The 12,526-nt window shown below is 40.5% G+C and overlaps 5 protein-coding genes across 7 annotated transcripts; 3 read left to right on the top strand and 2 right to left on the bottom strand.

The window, feature by feature from the left end:
* Positions 1–9: 9 nt before the first annotated feature.
* Positions 10–1,311, bottom strand: LOC108079535 (biglycan-like). The gene has a single exon (XM_017173871.1). The coding sequence runs from the start codon at positions 1,309–1,311 to the stop codon at positions 10–12; it is 1,302 nt and encodes a 433-aa protein (XP_017029360.1).
* Positions 1,312–2,399: 1,088 nt separating this feature from the next.
* Positions 2,400–3,455, top strand: LOC108079561 (uncharacterized). 2 transcript variants are annotated; one of them, XM_017173901.3, is made up of 3 exons: positions 2,400–2,674; positions 2,731–3,134; positions 3,188–3,455. In XM_017173901.3, the coding sequence occupies exons 1-3, from the start codon at positions 2,462–2,464 to the stop codon at positions 3,450–3,452; spliced, it is 882 nt and encodes a 293-aa protein (XP_017029390.1). In that variant the 5' UTR covers positions 2,400–2,461; the 3' UTR covers positions 3,453–3,455. The 2 variants fall into 2 exon arrangements, with proteins under 2 accessions (XP_017029390.1, XP_070145065.1); XM_070288964.1 differs by having other exon boundaries at positions 2,534–2,674; positions 2,754–3,134.
* A 136-nt stretch (positions 3,456–3,591) lies between these two features.
* On the top strand, positions 3,592–5,128 carry LOC108079562 (uncharacterized). The gene is made up of 4 exons (XM_017173902.2): positions 3,592–3,810; positions 3,864–4,093; positions 4,164–4,340; positions 4,812–5,128. The coding sequence occupies exons 1-4, from the start codon at positions 3,616–3,618 to the stop codon at positions 5,062–5,064; spliced, it is 855 nt and encodes a 284-aa protein (XP_017029391.1). The 5' UTR covers positions 3,592–3,615; the 3' UTR covers positions 5,065–5,128.
* A 346-nt stretch (positions 5,129–5,474) lies between these two features.
* On the top strand, positions 5,475–6,719 carry LOC108079543 (uncharacterized). 2 transcript variants are annotated; one of them, XM_017173879.3, is made up of 4 exons: positions 5,499–5,815; positions 5,907–6,133; positions 6,210–6,386; positions 6,467–6,719. In XM_017173879.3, the coding sequence occupies exons 1-4, from the start codon at positions 5,609–5,611 to the stop codon at positions 6,717–6,719; spliced, it is 864 nt and encodes a 287-aa protein (XP_017029368.1). In that variant the 5' UTR covers positions 5,499–5,608. The 2 variants fall into 2 exon arrangements, with proteins under 2 accessions (XP_017029369.1, XP_017029368.1); XM_017173880.3 differs by lacking the exon at positions 6,467–6,719 and having other exon boundaries at positions 5,475–5,815; positions 5,907–6,128; positions 6,210–6,334.
* A 93-nt stretch (positions 6,720–6,812) lies between these two features.
* LOC108079542 (thioester-containing protein 1 allele S3-like) lies at positions 6,813–11,965 on the bottom strand. Its single transcript, XM_017173877.3, has 8 exons — positions 11,783–11,965; positions 10,399–11,628; positions 10,067–10,328; positions 9,736–10,000; positions 9,314–9,599; positions 9,009–9,187; positions 8,048–8,946; positions 6,813–7,982 (listed from the first exon to the last, which is right to left on the bottom strand). The coding sequence occupies exons 1-8, from the start codon at positions 11,842–11,844 to the stop codon at positions 6,912–6,914; spliced, it is 4,254 nt and encodes a 1,417-aa protein (XP_017029366.1). The 5' UTR covers positions 11,845–11,965; the 3' UTR covers positions 6,813–6,911.
* Between the last annotated feature and the right edge of the window lie 561 nt (positions 11,966–12,526).

Genomic DNA, 12,526 nt, shown 5'->3' with positions numbered 1-12,526 from the left:
AATCCCCCATTAATTTTCTTCAGGCTTAAGGCAGGCATATCCTCTGGAAGACCGATGCAAAATCAAAGAACTATTACCGAAATATCCTTCCATTTCCCTACAATAACTTCCATCGAAATCATTGTCATACACAGCCAACTCCTTGAGGTTATAAAGCTTCTCCGAACGATACTCGAAATTGCACAATTGATTTCCCTGCAGGAACAGGCTCTCCAGATCGTAGGCACCCTCAAAGGTGGCCATGTCAATGCGGTTGAGTCTATTGTAAGACACATCCAGCGAGGTTAGTTGGACACCAAACAGAGGACAGTTCACAGGCAGATCCCATAGACCATTCCGGGACAGATTGAGCTTCTTGAAGGTGGGCCATACACTCTGATGATCTTCGCTCGGAATAAAACGTATAAAATTATTGGACAGATCTACAATTTCTAGGGTTATATAGCGGCGAAGGATTTCGTTAGCCCTAAGCCAAGTCAAGTTGGTGCCCCGCAAGTCGAGTACCTTGAGATGTGGCATCATACTCATGTCGTTGACTTTACTATTGGCCGCCTTGAGCTCGGCCAGCCAGAAGGTGTGCGTAGACTCCACGCCACTGAACTCGAGGTTTAAGGTATATATTTTAAAAGGCAAGCTTAGTTGGCCCCTCATCTCTTGGCAATTGGTTAGGTCGATGAAGTCAATGCTTTTAGGATGTACAAAAATGGCAAACTCCAATTTAGTTAAAGGATTTTCACGCAGATTGAGCTCTATCATCTCAATGTCCCTTGGCAAAAATGTCTCCGAAAGCTGAGAGATTTGATTGCGACTCAGGTCCAGGTATAACAGCTTCTTGAGCGGATGAAAGACCTTCTCGGGCAGCTCTCTAATCAAGTTATCCTGCAGGTTTAACTCCCTGAGGTTGGTCAAGCCCTGGAAGGTTTTATTGGCCAATTGTACGATGTTATTCCTTCTCAAATCCAGCTTTTCCAGCTTGCTTATGTTGGCCAGGATGGGCAGATCCGTGACATTTCCAAGACGTAGCCGCAGGATATCCAGATTTGGAGGTGCTTCCAGGTGAGTTGTACTGAAATTTCCTTCACAATGCAGCACAGTCAGCCACCGGAGACGAGGTGTTAGCAGAACCGTCTTCAGATCGCTATCCTGACAGGAGCTTAGCTCCAGGTGAACGATGTTCGTAGCGGGACTATAGTAATCCAGTTTTCGGTTCTCCAAACTCAATTTGCAGTACAGACCCGAACAAAGACTTCTGAGTGGCGTCCATCCCCAAGTGGGGATTGCGATTAAGATTAGCAAATAAAGAATTTTCATCTTGTTTATTCTGAGATAAGAAAAAGCGTGTTTTTTTAAGAACAACAAACTAGCAAATCAACCGCTGAGAACTAAGTGCGATTCGAAACTGATCTCCCAAAAATTTCAGGCGAATTTCAGCTCACGAATCTAGAAGAGCTTCTCAATGAGATAATCTGTCTTCTGATTAAATAAAAACAACAATTTTATAAGGAATGAAATGAGTTTTAAACTACTAGTTAATGCTTGATTTTGAGCCACATTCAGGGTTCATGCGTGGTAGTTTGTGATACAAATTTCATATACAATATACAAATACAAATTAGAGCATTTTAATTTTAAATTAATTTGAACATATTTATATTAAAATTTGTATTAAACAAAATACATAAATTTAAAGATTTTTGTTTTAAGAAATAATTATACATGTAAAAGTTGTAAGGCCTTAGAGAAAGCACCAACCCGGGTGAATAACTTAAATATAAATTTAGACACAAACCGTGGTGAGTTAGCGGTGACATTTTAACAATTTAATTTAATTTAATTTTAACAATTTAATTATAAATGAAAAAAAATGATATACAAAAATATATAAATTAAAATTGTACTAAAAAACGAAATAAATATATTTTTTTTCTATCATTATAGAGTGACTTTTAGTGAAATTTAAGTATTTTTGTATTCTTGAATTAAAAAAAGAAATATATATATATATATATATTTAAAAAATATATTAAAGAATATTTAAATATTTAAAAAATAATTTTAGATTACCTATTTTACTTTTAGTATTTTCGCCACTGATTTAGTCAACATTCTTTTTTACATTTCCACAATCAGGTCTTACCACACATGTTTACCATAAAAAAAAACAAAAACAAAAGTTAAGTTTTTAAATACCGAAGCTGGTATACTCTGACACAGTAATAACAAAATATAATAAATTTAAATTATTAAATATATAAAATTATATTATATAAATTCAACTCAAAACTATATTACATAAAACTCAAATAATAAGCACTTTCATTTTTCCCTTAACAAACTTTTCCTTAAAACTAAAATACACCTACTTAGGGCAACTCCTATAGCTTATCAAAAAAAAAAACAAAAAAAAACAGCAACGACGTCATGGAAAGAAAACACTTGCAGTTTCATATTAAGGCTCAGCATGGCAACTGAAGGGCGACTCACAAAAATCACAGATACACGCAATCTGAGGGATCTGCAGAGCCTGTATCTGAAGGATTGGCCCAGGCATTGCGTGGGTTACTACTGGCTGGATAACTATTTGAGATGGCTTGCCAAAGATCCCTACTTAAAACATTTACGTTTTTTAACCCTAGATAATGACTGGCAAAGCGATGGCTTGTTTTTAGTGTTGGTAATTAATGAATAATTTAGTAAATTAATTAGTTTTTAAATATTACATGCTTTCAGCATCGCTATCAACTATTTTTTAGCAACCTGAGCAGACAAGAATCGCATCTAAAGCTGGCTCTGAGCTTGTTAGACTGGTCAGAAGGCTTCAAAGTCAGTGCTATACACGAAATGCATCACAGGATCTACAAGGAGCTGGTGGCAGAGCTTAGCCTGACCATGGATCGTGAAATGAACACCATTATGTATATTCTAAGTTGCGAAAAGGCCCAGAAATTGATTATAGAGTGTCCAAAAGGTTATTTTATGGATAAAGTGAGGCTAGAGCATGCAGAGCTTATAAATAATTTATGGTCAGCCCGACATCCTGGCTCCTTGAAGCTCATAGAAATGTTAATTGAAAATAATAACAATATAGGTTTATATGAAGAAGAAACAGGTTTACTTTGCTCTTGGTGTTTAAGGTGGGTAATTAACAATTTTAAAAATATTTTAATATTTAAATTATATTTTCCAGACTTCAAAGTGGCTTCCTGGGTGCCTTGGAGGTCATTCCCACCCATCAACGTCGCGGCTTGGGCTTGGTAGTTGCTGCTGCTATTTCCAAAGCTATAGCCACCGATCTTCAGCAGGATGTAACGGCCTTAGTAAATATGAATAATGCAGCTGCCTGTCGGTTATTCGAGAAACTGGGCTTTCAGTTAATGTCTGGGGAACACTACTACTGGAGCATGATCCGGCCAAAGGGTGGTGGTCAGATATCTTGGCCCAACAATGAATAATACCTAAGCCAGACGGCAATTAGCCATTTAGAGATAGAGAAAACCAGAGAGATGCAATTGCGTAAAGACCTAGACCTAGACATCCATAAAGCTCACTTGAAGATAATATTTTTTTTTTGTATAAATTGGATCACTTACCGGTTACTAGGGAGCAGTTAGAAAGATGAGTAAACTACAGCAAGTCGCCGGCCTAAAGCAGCTGGAACAACTAAGGAATCTCTACAGCCGAGATTCCAAGTATCTCAAGGAGTTTTACTGCCTGGAAAACTATCTGGAGCTACACAAAAAGGATGCCAAACTGCGGAATGTGAAAGTTTACGTGCTGCCTGAGCTAGAACTGGGATTATTTGTGATTGTGGTAGGAAAATAATTACATTTTTAAGGCATTTATTATATTTTTTAACCTTAAAGGATCGCTATCAGCTCTTTATGGGTTGCCTGGAAAGTGCAGATTCTGAGGAACTTTTAAAGGACTCCCTGTCTCAATTGACTTGGTTTGGTGGCCTTCAGTGTGGCTCAATGCCTCATAGATACTTCAAGGCAGCCACCCAAGTTATTCAGGCCAATAAACTCCGCTTAAAGAATTTAATAACAAATTCTTTGTTTTTAAGCCAAGAAAAGGCTTTGCAGTTTGAAGTAAAGTGAGTTTTAATCAGATTGTTTCTTTTAAATATTAAATTTAACTTTAATATATAATTTAATTTTATTTAGTCCACCAGTTGGCTTCTATCTAAAGAGTCTGAGTGTTAAGGATGCCCAGGTGATCGATGATCATTGGAAATGGAGTGAGCCTGGCAGCCTGTTTTTCATGCAGAGACAAATTGCATACAACATTTGTGTGGGTTTGTATGAAGAGGAAAACGGTGAACTTGTGGCCTGGTGCGTAAGGTAAATAGTTTTATTATATATATTAAATATTAAATATTACATTTTTTAAATTTAATTTATTTTCTAAGCATTTTTAAACTTATTCCAATTTTTTAAATATTTTTTTATTAAGCAAATTTTGCCTACAAAATTTCTACATTTAAATTTTGTTAATCAGTAACTTAAAAAAAATTGTAACATACTTTTTGGAGGTTTTAAAAGTGATTTAAAATCTTTTTATTATGCTCAGTGCTAAAAAATATCATATATTATTTCCAATAATTAAAAAAAATATTGCATTTAACATTAAACTATCGATTTTATTAAATTATATTTTTAAAAAATTCTTTATTAAAATTTTTTTTTTAAATATTTATTTATTTAAAATATATCAAACATTTAAATTTATATATTATTTATAATAAATATATCTAAAATTTAAATTTATTAAAAAAAAATTTTTTTTTTATATTTTCTTAATTATTTCAACAGAGCTCCCGATGGCTTACTGGCAGCTCTTCAGGTCAAGGACTCGCACAAGCGCCGTGGCTTTGGTGTCCTGATAGTAAAGGAATTTTCCAGAAGAGTGGCCCTGCAGGGTCTCGATGTAATGACCGAAGTTGACCAAGATAACCAGGCATCGTCTGCTTTATTCCATAAGATGGGCTTTCAAGTGATCGGTCAGTGTCACTGGCTATTGACGGAAGCCGAAAATGGGAACTTTCAATGGCCCGATGGCGAGTGATAAGATTAAGGGATTGTTTATGAATTTTTAACTGTAAATATATGGGTTGGGTTGTTATTATCAAGAGATTTGAGTTTTTGGGGAAGAAAAGGGTGAAAAAGATAAAAAATAAATATTTTAGTTCAAACAAATAATTTCAAGTGAATAAAAATCAGTAAGAACTAAGTTTTCCCTTGGTTTTTAAATCACTTCCGTGGCTTTTGCGGTTTTCTAATCAAGATATTATATCCAAATCCGTTTAATATCTCTAGTTTCTACTGGAAACCAGATGTTGTGGCCAGATGTTGGCTTTTAAGATTAAGATTAAAGGTTTTGAAAGTGTTAATATTATTTAAAATTATCTTCAGGGCTTGCCATAAAAAGATTATAGTTTTAGCTGCAAGAAACTAATTTTATTAAGAGTAAACCACCCAAGAGAACTCTCTTTAGATTATTTTTCAAGAGAATTTCTAAAAGCTGCTTGGCAAGCTGACTGCTTTAATCAGTCAACCATTTGTTGTTTGCTTCTCGTGCGTAAAGGTTGTTGTTTTCGTTTAATAAAAAAATGAGCGCAAAATTGGAAGCTATTGACTTGTCAGTTTTGCAGAAATTTCAAGAGCTCTTCAAGCAAAATTGGCCGAAATATTGTCAGGAATTTTACTGCCTGGACAACTTTATAGAGTTTCTAAAGAAACAACCAGAAATCAAGAATTTGCAACTTTATACTTTGTCCACAAAGCAGGCCAGAGATGAGGGTCTATTCGTTATAGTGGTGAGTTATCTTTATACTCTATATTCTATATTCTCTGTATTTTTTTATCTGAACCTAAGAGAGCCCATGTATCTGTATCTGCATCTCTTAGGATCGCTATCAGCTGTTTGCAGGGAGTTTGAACAACACAAATGGTCTCTTGGAAACGGCTTTGGACTTATTGGACTGGTCAAAGGGCTTGAAATGTAGTTCTATTCCTTCAAGACATATCGAAGCCTTGGACAAGGTGGTGGCAGCCAAAAAATTGAATTTAGTTTTCAGAGATCCCACGGATTTATTTTATATGAAGGCAGAGGAGGCTCTTCAGCTGAAGGTTGAGTAAGAAGGGAATTTTGATATATATTTTATAAATTTAATTATAATTATATGTTTTTTTATTTAAATATTTTTCCAGACCTCCTGCTGGCTTTGTTTTGAAATCTCTGAGTGTTGAAGATGCTCCTTTGGTGAATGAAGAATGGCCTAATCATCACTTGGGTTCTTTGTATTTTATAGAGCGACAAATCCTCTTGTGTGTCAGTGTGGGACTTTATAATGTTGATACCCAGGAGCTGGTGGCCTGGTGCATAAGGTAAACTCTTTAAAAATTATTAAATTAAGAAGAAAATATATTTATTTTTATATTTTATTTATATATTTTTATTTCCTTAGACTACAAGGCGGCTATTTGGGTGCTCTACAAGTCAAGGACTCACAGAAACGACGAGGATTTGGCAGCCTGGTAACCAGGGAAATCTCCTACCGTCTAGCCTCTCAGGGACATGATGTGATGGCTCTGGTGGGACACTCGAATGCCCCATCTGCGGGCATGTTCCGGAAACTGGGCTTCCAGGTAATCGATCAGTGTCTTTGGCTTAGAACGGAGCCCACCGAAGGAGACTTTGTATGGCCCGAGGGCGAGTAACTCAGAATTAAAGAAGGTTTTTGGCTGATTCTTTTTGTATTGTTAAATGAAAAGCTAAGAAAATAATAATAATAATAATGTTTTCCTAGTCCCACTTTTCTTACTGTGGTGAACGATTTTAGTAAAAAATTCTATGTGTAATTCTTCCTTTTTTTTATAAATTTTACTTCCAACTATATCTTATCCCAGCTCTTAGGCCTTTTGGCAGCCCTCTCCGCAGTCGGAGCCCTCGCAAATGTCACAGAGCGAGGACTGCACCTGGTAGTACTCGGTGGCCCGGCGCTCCGTGTCATAGTAATCGTAAAGGGAGACGGAGGCTGGCTTCTGCTTAGCCACCGGGTGTGCCTTGGAAGCCTCCACGGGCAGGCACCTCACATCTCCGGGCGTCAGGCTGTCAAAGTAGACAACCACCTTAGAGTCCGAGTGTTTGGTCTCCACCCGCTTCACACGGTCCACTGCCTTGATCTTGCCCAGGCTTTCAAGATCTCCCACAAAGCCGGAGGGCAAAGCGATCTCCATGACAGCCATGTTAGAGTCCTTGTCCTTATCGCCATCCTCCAGTGGAATGTACTCGGCACAGATGTCCAGCACCAGCAGCTGGCTGGGCGATTCCTTGACCGTAGGTGTGACCTTAAAGCTGGGCTTCTTCTCCTTCTCGGCCAGGTTGTAGCGGTACGAAAACTGCACCATCGCAGATCCAGAGCCCTTTGCCGTGAAGTCCACCTTGCGAGTGGTTTTGGGCAGCACGTGGGTCTGCAGTATCAGGGCGTTCTCCGAGTTGACAGCGATCTTTTCCTTAGAGCCGCCATCTGGGGAAGCCACAAACTCAATGTCCATGGTGCCGGATCCAGAGCCCGCCTTGGAGGCGAACTTGGTCAGGGCCTGCAGTCCAATCACTGTGTCCTGGGTGGAGGAGAAACCTCCCTTGCTGTTGCGTTGAGAGATCAGCCATTTGATGATGGGCAGGGCCTTCTCCGCGGGTTCCTTCTCGAGCAGGGCGAGCAGCACATAAGAGGTGATCTCCACGTCGTTGCTGCGTGTCTTCCTACTCGTGTCTGGAGTCTTGGACCACCACTTCATGCCGTTCTCACTCCGAGCCACTTCCTGCAACTTGGTTAACACCTTCTCCGCCTGCGGGTGCTTGGCCAGCTGAAGGGCCACGCCGGCAATGGCCAGGGAATACTGGTCCTCCGTCTGGTCCACCTTCTGGGCCACATAGCCAACTGCCTTATCGATGGCACTCTGGTACTTCGAAATCAGTTCCTAGGGAAGAGAAGTCAACGATTAATATGGACTTGGACTGGAGTTGGATTTCCTGAATTACTCACATTGTTTTCGAAAAAGGCCAGCAGGACGTAGGAGGTGAGGGCCAGGGCATTCTGTTTGCTGTTGTCAAAGAGCTTTCCCAGCTCCGGGAACTCGCCGGTCTCCCTCTGCTTCGAGACGAGGAAGTCGAAGCCTGCAGTCACGACCTTGGAATCCACTTGGGTGTAATTCGCTGCCTGGTGGAAGGAGCGCATCACGTAGGCGGTAAGCCAGGTGCTTCCAGCGGAATCCGACTTGCCAAAGGCGCTGTAGGACCCGTCATCGTGCTTGTAGGTCAGCTCCCTCTGGTAACCGATCTCCAGGAACTTCCTGGCCTTGGCCTCAATGGCTGGCATGCTTCGGCCGGTGACCTCCAGATACTTAAGCACCAGTATGTTGGGCACGAAGTTGATCATGTTCTGCTCTCCGCAGCCATAGGGCATGCGCACCAGGTTGTCCAAATTCTGGAGCGTGGGTCCCAGCAGATCTCCCATTACGGAGAACTCAATAAACTCGGATTGAGGCACAGCTTCCGCGGGTATCTCCGCCTCCAGGGACTGCGAGATCTCCGATTGATCCTTCAGGTTGATGAAGATCGCCCGATTCTCAAACTGTGTGACTCCCTCTGGCTCCACCTTCAATTTCTGGTGGATGGTGTCGCCGGCCAACGGCGATGTGGCCGTGATCTTGAGGGTGGTGTATCCCACGTTTTTGGGTCGAATCATGAAGGAGACACTCTGGCCAGTGTTCTCGGGGATTGTGATCCGTTTGACGCGGCGCACCTCGTCGATGGCCCTCTCCAAGACCTCATTGGTGGCCTCGGTGAACTCGTATTCGTGGTCGGAGTTGTCCATTACGACCTCCGCTTCGACGGCCTTGTCCAGATAGTTGAATACCAGCACGGGAACGGCTATCACTTCGCCTGCAATCGAGATTAAATCCAAGTTATGTGGGGTTTTTCCTCCAGACTGGTCTTCAACTCACCTCTCTTGACGGAATACGGCAGGTTGGTGGACACAAAGAACGGCTGGAACACCCGGATCTGGCTGGGGGTCTTGGTCAGGGCAATGCCCGAGGTGGGGTTCAGTGAGAAGCCAGTGACAACCCAAGAAGTAATGGTGTCCGGGACCTTCTTGGTTAAGGTGAAACCCTCTCCGTTCACACTAGGGAATGGGGTGAAGTGGATTAGTTTCTTGAGCAATTTCTTCAAGTGAAAACATTGGACAAAAGAGGGAGTGGGATTAGGTGGGTGTGAAAGGTACAGAGAAACGTCCTTGATGTCAACTTACTCGACGCTATTGGTGAACAGCCAAGTTTCGGGAAACTCTTTACGAACTGGTGGTGGTGGTTTTGATTTCGGCTTTGGGTTGACTCTTGGTACTTGTACTGGATTTACAGATTTCTTAGGCGCAACTAAATAGTCTATTTCATAGTCATCCGGAAACGCTGGCATGACACGGGTCTGGTAATATCTTCTGTTGGGTCTACCCCGATTCCAATTTCTGATGTACCTACATCGTCTCCCGTACCAACTACCAAAGAGCCCATATAGGCAATCTTCTGAGTTCCATTGATCTAGGCAGTACCATGGGAGATATTGAAAGATATATGTATATACAATATAACTTTTCATTCATACTTTTCACTTCAGTTTAAGTTATCAGGAATTCCTAACTGTTCTTTGTCTGTTTAACAAAATTTTTGATCTTACCATCATCATAATTAGCATTGGTTAAAGTCACCAAGCCCGAGGTTTTGCCAGGATATTTTTCGTAACCATACATCTTCGATCTCGACGTCTGGTACTTCTGCTTCAGACCATTGAAGATATTATCTCGACTGAGATCGTTTCCAGACTTGTGAAGCAGGACACTCTGATCCACTCCCAGAAGACCCACAAAGGAGTCGGCATCGGTTTTCACTGTGAGCTTAACCCTTTCACTGGGCCTGGCATTCAGTGGAGCCGAGATATCGATCTGTTGGGTGGGAGGGAGTGCAAAATTAATTTCGTTAGCAAAAAGGAGGTTTTTTAGGATACCTACCGAGTTTATGAACTCCTTTTCGAACTCGATGCTTTGCTCCTCAAAGTGTAGTCTGTTGTTGACGACGTAATGGATATAGATCGTAGCCGTGGGCAACATTTCAAAGGTGGGAGTAAACGTAGCGCTGCGGGTTTTCTGACCCATGGGAACATTTATGTATTGGGTGAGCACAATGTTACCTCTGGCCACAATGGTGAACACGAAGTAGGGAATATAATTAGGCGATTTGACATCGAAGGAAACAACGTGACCCAGGCGAGGACTGAAGTGGGAAATATTAAATTAATATTATTACTACTTTTGGGTTTCCATATCTAATTCCTAGTACATACCTTTTCGTGTTAATCTGAATCCTAAGCTGCTCACTTAAGTTAGAATTGGATCGGTAAAGGCGTTTACTTTCAATTTCAACCCCATCATAAGTGGCATATACAAAGTAAAAATCAGAATTAAACCGGGTCGGGGTAAGAGTAAATGTAGCAATGCCGTTGTCGTTCAGCGGGGCTTCAAAAGTTAAGTGTGGTTTATTATAACGTTTAAAAGCCAAAGTGACATTCTTCGCCGAACCCACCACCGGAGATCCGTCAAATTTCTTTACTGCCACCTGATAGACAAACGGCTTGTATCGTTGAAAGTAATCAGGCTCTTCGAGTACTGTTATCTGATATGGTTTCCTATGGAGGTGTACGGTAGCGGTGCTATTAATTTGCTTCCCAGTCAGTTCCTCGGTTACAGTGGCAAAGATTTTCTCGTAATATTCCAATCTTCTGCTATCAACCTTAAACTCCACATGACCCTTACCATCCAAATCGATAGTCTTCCCTACCTTTGGATGATAATACAAGCTAGTAGGTTCCATCGAAATAGTTGCTTTGCCCTTGACGGGTTTACCATGTGTGTACTTGGCCCTGATTGTGGCCTTCACCACTTCGTCGGCTAACAGCACGTCCTTGGCTGTGTCTATGATCACCTCAAACTTTGGCAGCACGTACTTGTCCACCTCAAAGGTCTTGGTCTCCATGGTATTACCATCCACACTGACGGAGATCTTCCAAGTGCCCAGGACAGGTTGCTCGGACAGTTGGAGCTCCCCGGAATAGACTCCCTTGGTCAACTTGACATCCGTAAATTGCTTGATCCTATTCTGGGCCCCGTCGGTGATCACTACCGATATGGGCTTGTCGATCTGGGCGGGTCGCGTCTTCTCATCGAGGAAGAAAACCCGAAACTGTACTAGATCAGCAGGCTTGTAGGTGGCCTTGTCGGTCTGAACAAATGTCGAGGGCATTCCATCGGCATAATTCAGCTTGGAAGTCTCCCGGAACTCCACTCCGGATACCCCCTGGGCGATCAGCTGGTAGTTTCCAGGAGCCAGTTGCGGCACCTGGAACTCTAGGTTTTTAGTGAACTTCGGAGGGACTTCGATTTCCTTTGTCTCGTTGAAGGAGGGTCCGCTCAGAGTAACCTTAATCTGGCATGAGTTATCTGCCTTGTGAATGGTAACGGCGACATTGTACTTGGAGTTGGAGCGGATGGTGCCTGGACATACTACCGTATAAATGCTGTAATATATTTATTATTATTATTATTATTAATTATTAATTAATTTTTAAATGTTCATGCTATTGAGCTAATTCTATATCCTTTTTTTAGATTGATCTATAATTTTTTATATTCTTCAAAAGAAGAAGGACTCAGGAGCACTAGAAAACTCACCCGTTGGCATTGACTAGCAGAGCCTTCAGCAAGATAACTGCAAACAAAGAGATCCCTATCATGGTGGGGAATCTCAAGAACTGTTCTAAAGTTTATTAATAAATTGTTTATGCACTTTGAAAAACTGATTACAAGACACGACCGATCGTCGGCTAGCGGCGCTCCACAATGAGCTTTACTTGGCTCAAGACGGCCTTAAGTACTATTGAGATGAATCGTTTCGGGGAATTCTTAGCAGATAGATTATATTGAATAATTTCCTCTTTTCATCATAATTTATACGCTTCTATAAACATGTTAAGGACTTACGATTAAAGTGAATTCCCAATAAGCAATATACAATTCCTAGAAATTTCTTATATATGTATGTACATAGCTCGGAAAGTTCTATTCGCAGATGAGAGCTTTATTATTATCATTATCTCAGAATTATTTTTAGTTATTTCTTGCTTAATTGATGTGTATTTATGTGTATTAATGTATTTATGATTAAAATGAGTTAAACTGCATATACAGATTATTTTTTAATTATATTAATTCTATAATATATGTATACATATACATTTTAATGCTTCTTTTTGTATACTAGTTATTTTATATTATTTCAAAGTATTTGGAATTGAAAAATATATTTCTAGAACCTGCAATAATTGAGGTGCTGGTTTGAAAATATTAGACATTTTATTTGTTGTGGTTATGCTGAGAGGTTAAATTTGTTTGGCAGCTATATGATATAGTCTTCCG

Source organism: Drosophila kikkawai, chromosome 2L (genome assembly GCF_030179895.1).
Source record: "Drosophila kikkawai strain 14028-0561.14 chromosome 2L, DkikHiC1v2, whole genome shotgun sequence".
Lineage (NCBI taxonomy): Eukaryota > Metazoa > Arthropoda > Insecta > Diptera > Drosophilidae > Drosophila > Drosophila kikkawai.
Note: the sequence above shows the minus strand (reverse complement) of the source record. Positions and strands in the feature narration are given on the sequence as shown.

Bases quoted from the DNA above. Each gene is read 5' to 3' on its own strand.
- LOC108079535 (XM_017173871.1), bottom strand. From the start codon at position 1,311: ATGAAAATTCTTTATTTGCTAATCTTAATCGCAATCCCCACTTGGGGA.
- LOC108079561 (XM_017173901.3), top strand. From the start codon at position 2,462: ATGGCAACTGAAGGGCGACTCACAAAAATCACAGATACACGCAATCTG. The intron at 2,675-2,730 runs GTAATTAATGAA...ACATGCTTTCAG, and splicing joins ATGGCTTGTTTTTAGTGTTG to CATCGCTATCAACTATTTTT. The intron at 3,135-3,187 runs GTGGGTAATTAA...TATATTTTCCAG, and splicing joins CTTTGCTCTTGGTGTTTAAG to ACTTCAAAGTGGCTTCCTGG.
- LOC108079562 (XM_017173902.2), top strand. From the start codon at position 3,616: ATGAGTAAACTACAGCAAGTCGCCGGCCTAAAGCAGCTGGAACAACTA. The intron at 3,811-3,863 runs GTAGGAAAATAA...TTAACCTTAAAG, and splicing joins TGGGATTATTTGTGATTGTG to GATCGCTATCAGCTCTTTAT. The intron at 4,094-4,163 runs GTGAGTTTTAAT...AATTTTATTTAG, and splicing joins GCTTTGCAGTTTGAAGTAAA to TCCACCAGTTGGCTTCTATC.
- LOC108079543 (XM_017173879.3), top strand. From the start codon at position 5,609: ATGAGCGCAAAATTGGAAGCTATTGACTTGTCAGTTTTGCAGAAATTT. The intron at 6,134-6,209 runs GTAAGAAGGGAA...ATATTTTTCCAG, and splicing joins GCTCTTCAGCTGAAGGTTGA to ACCTCCTGCTGGCTTTGTTT. The intron at 6,387-6,466 runs GTAAACTCTTTA...TTATTTCCTTAG, and splicing joins CTGGTGGCCTGGTGCATAAG to ACTACAAGGCGGCTATTTGG.
- LOC108079542 (XM_017173877.3), bottom strand. From the start codon at position 11,844: ATGATAGGGATCTCTTTGTTTGCAGTTATCTTGCTGAAGGCTCTGCTA. The intron at 10,329-10,398 runs GTATGTACTAGG...TTCCCACTTCAG, and splicing joins ATTCAGATTAACACGAAAAG to TCCTCGCCTGGGTCACGTTG. The intron at 9,600-9,735 runs GTAAGATCAAAA...GGTACTGCCTAG, and splicing joins CAATGCTAATTATGATGATG to ATCAATGGAACTCAGAAGAT.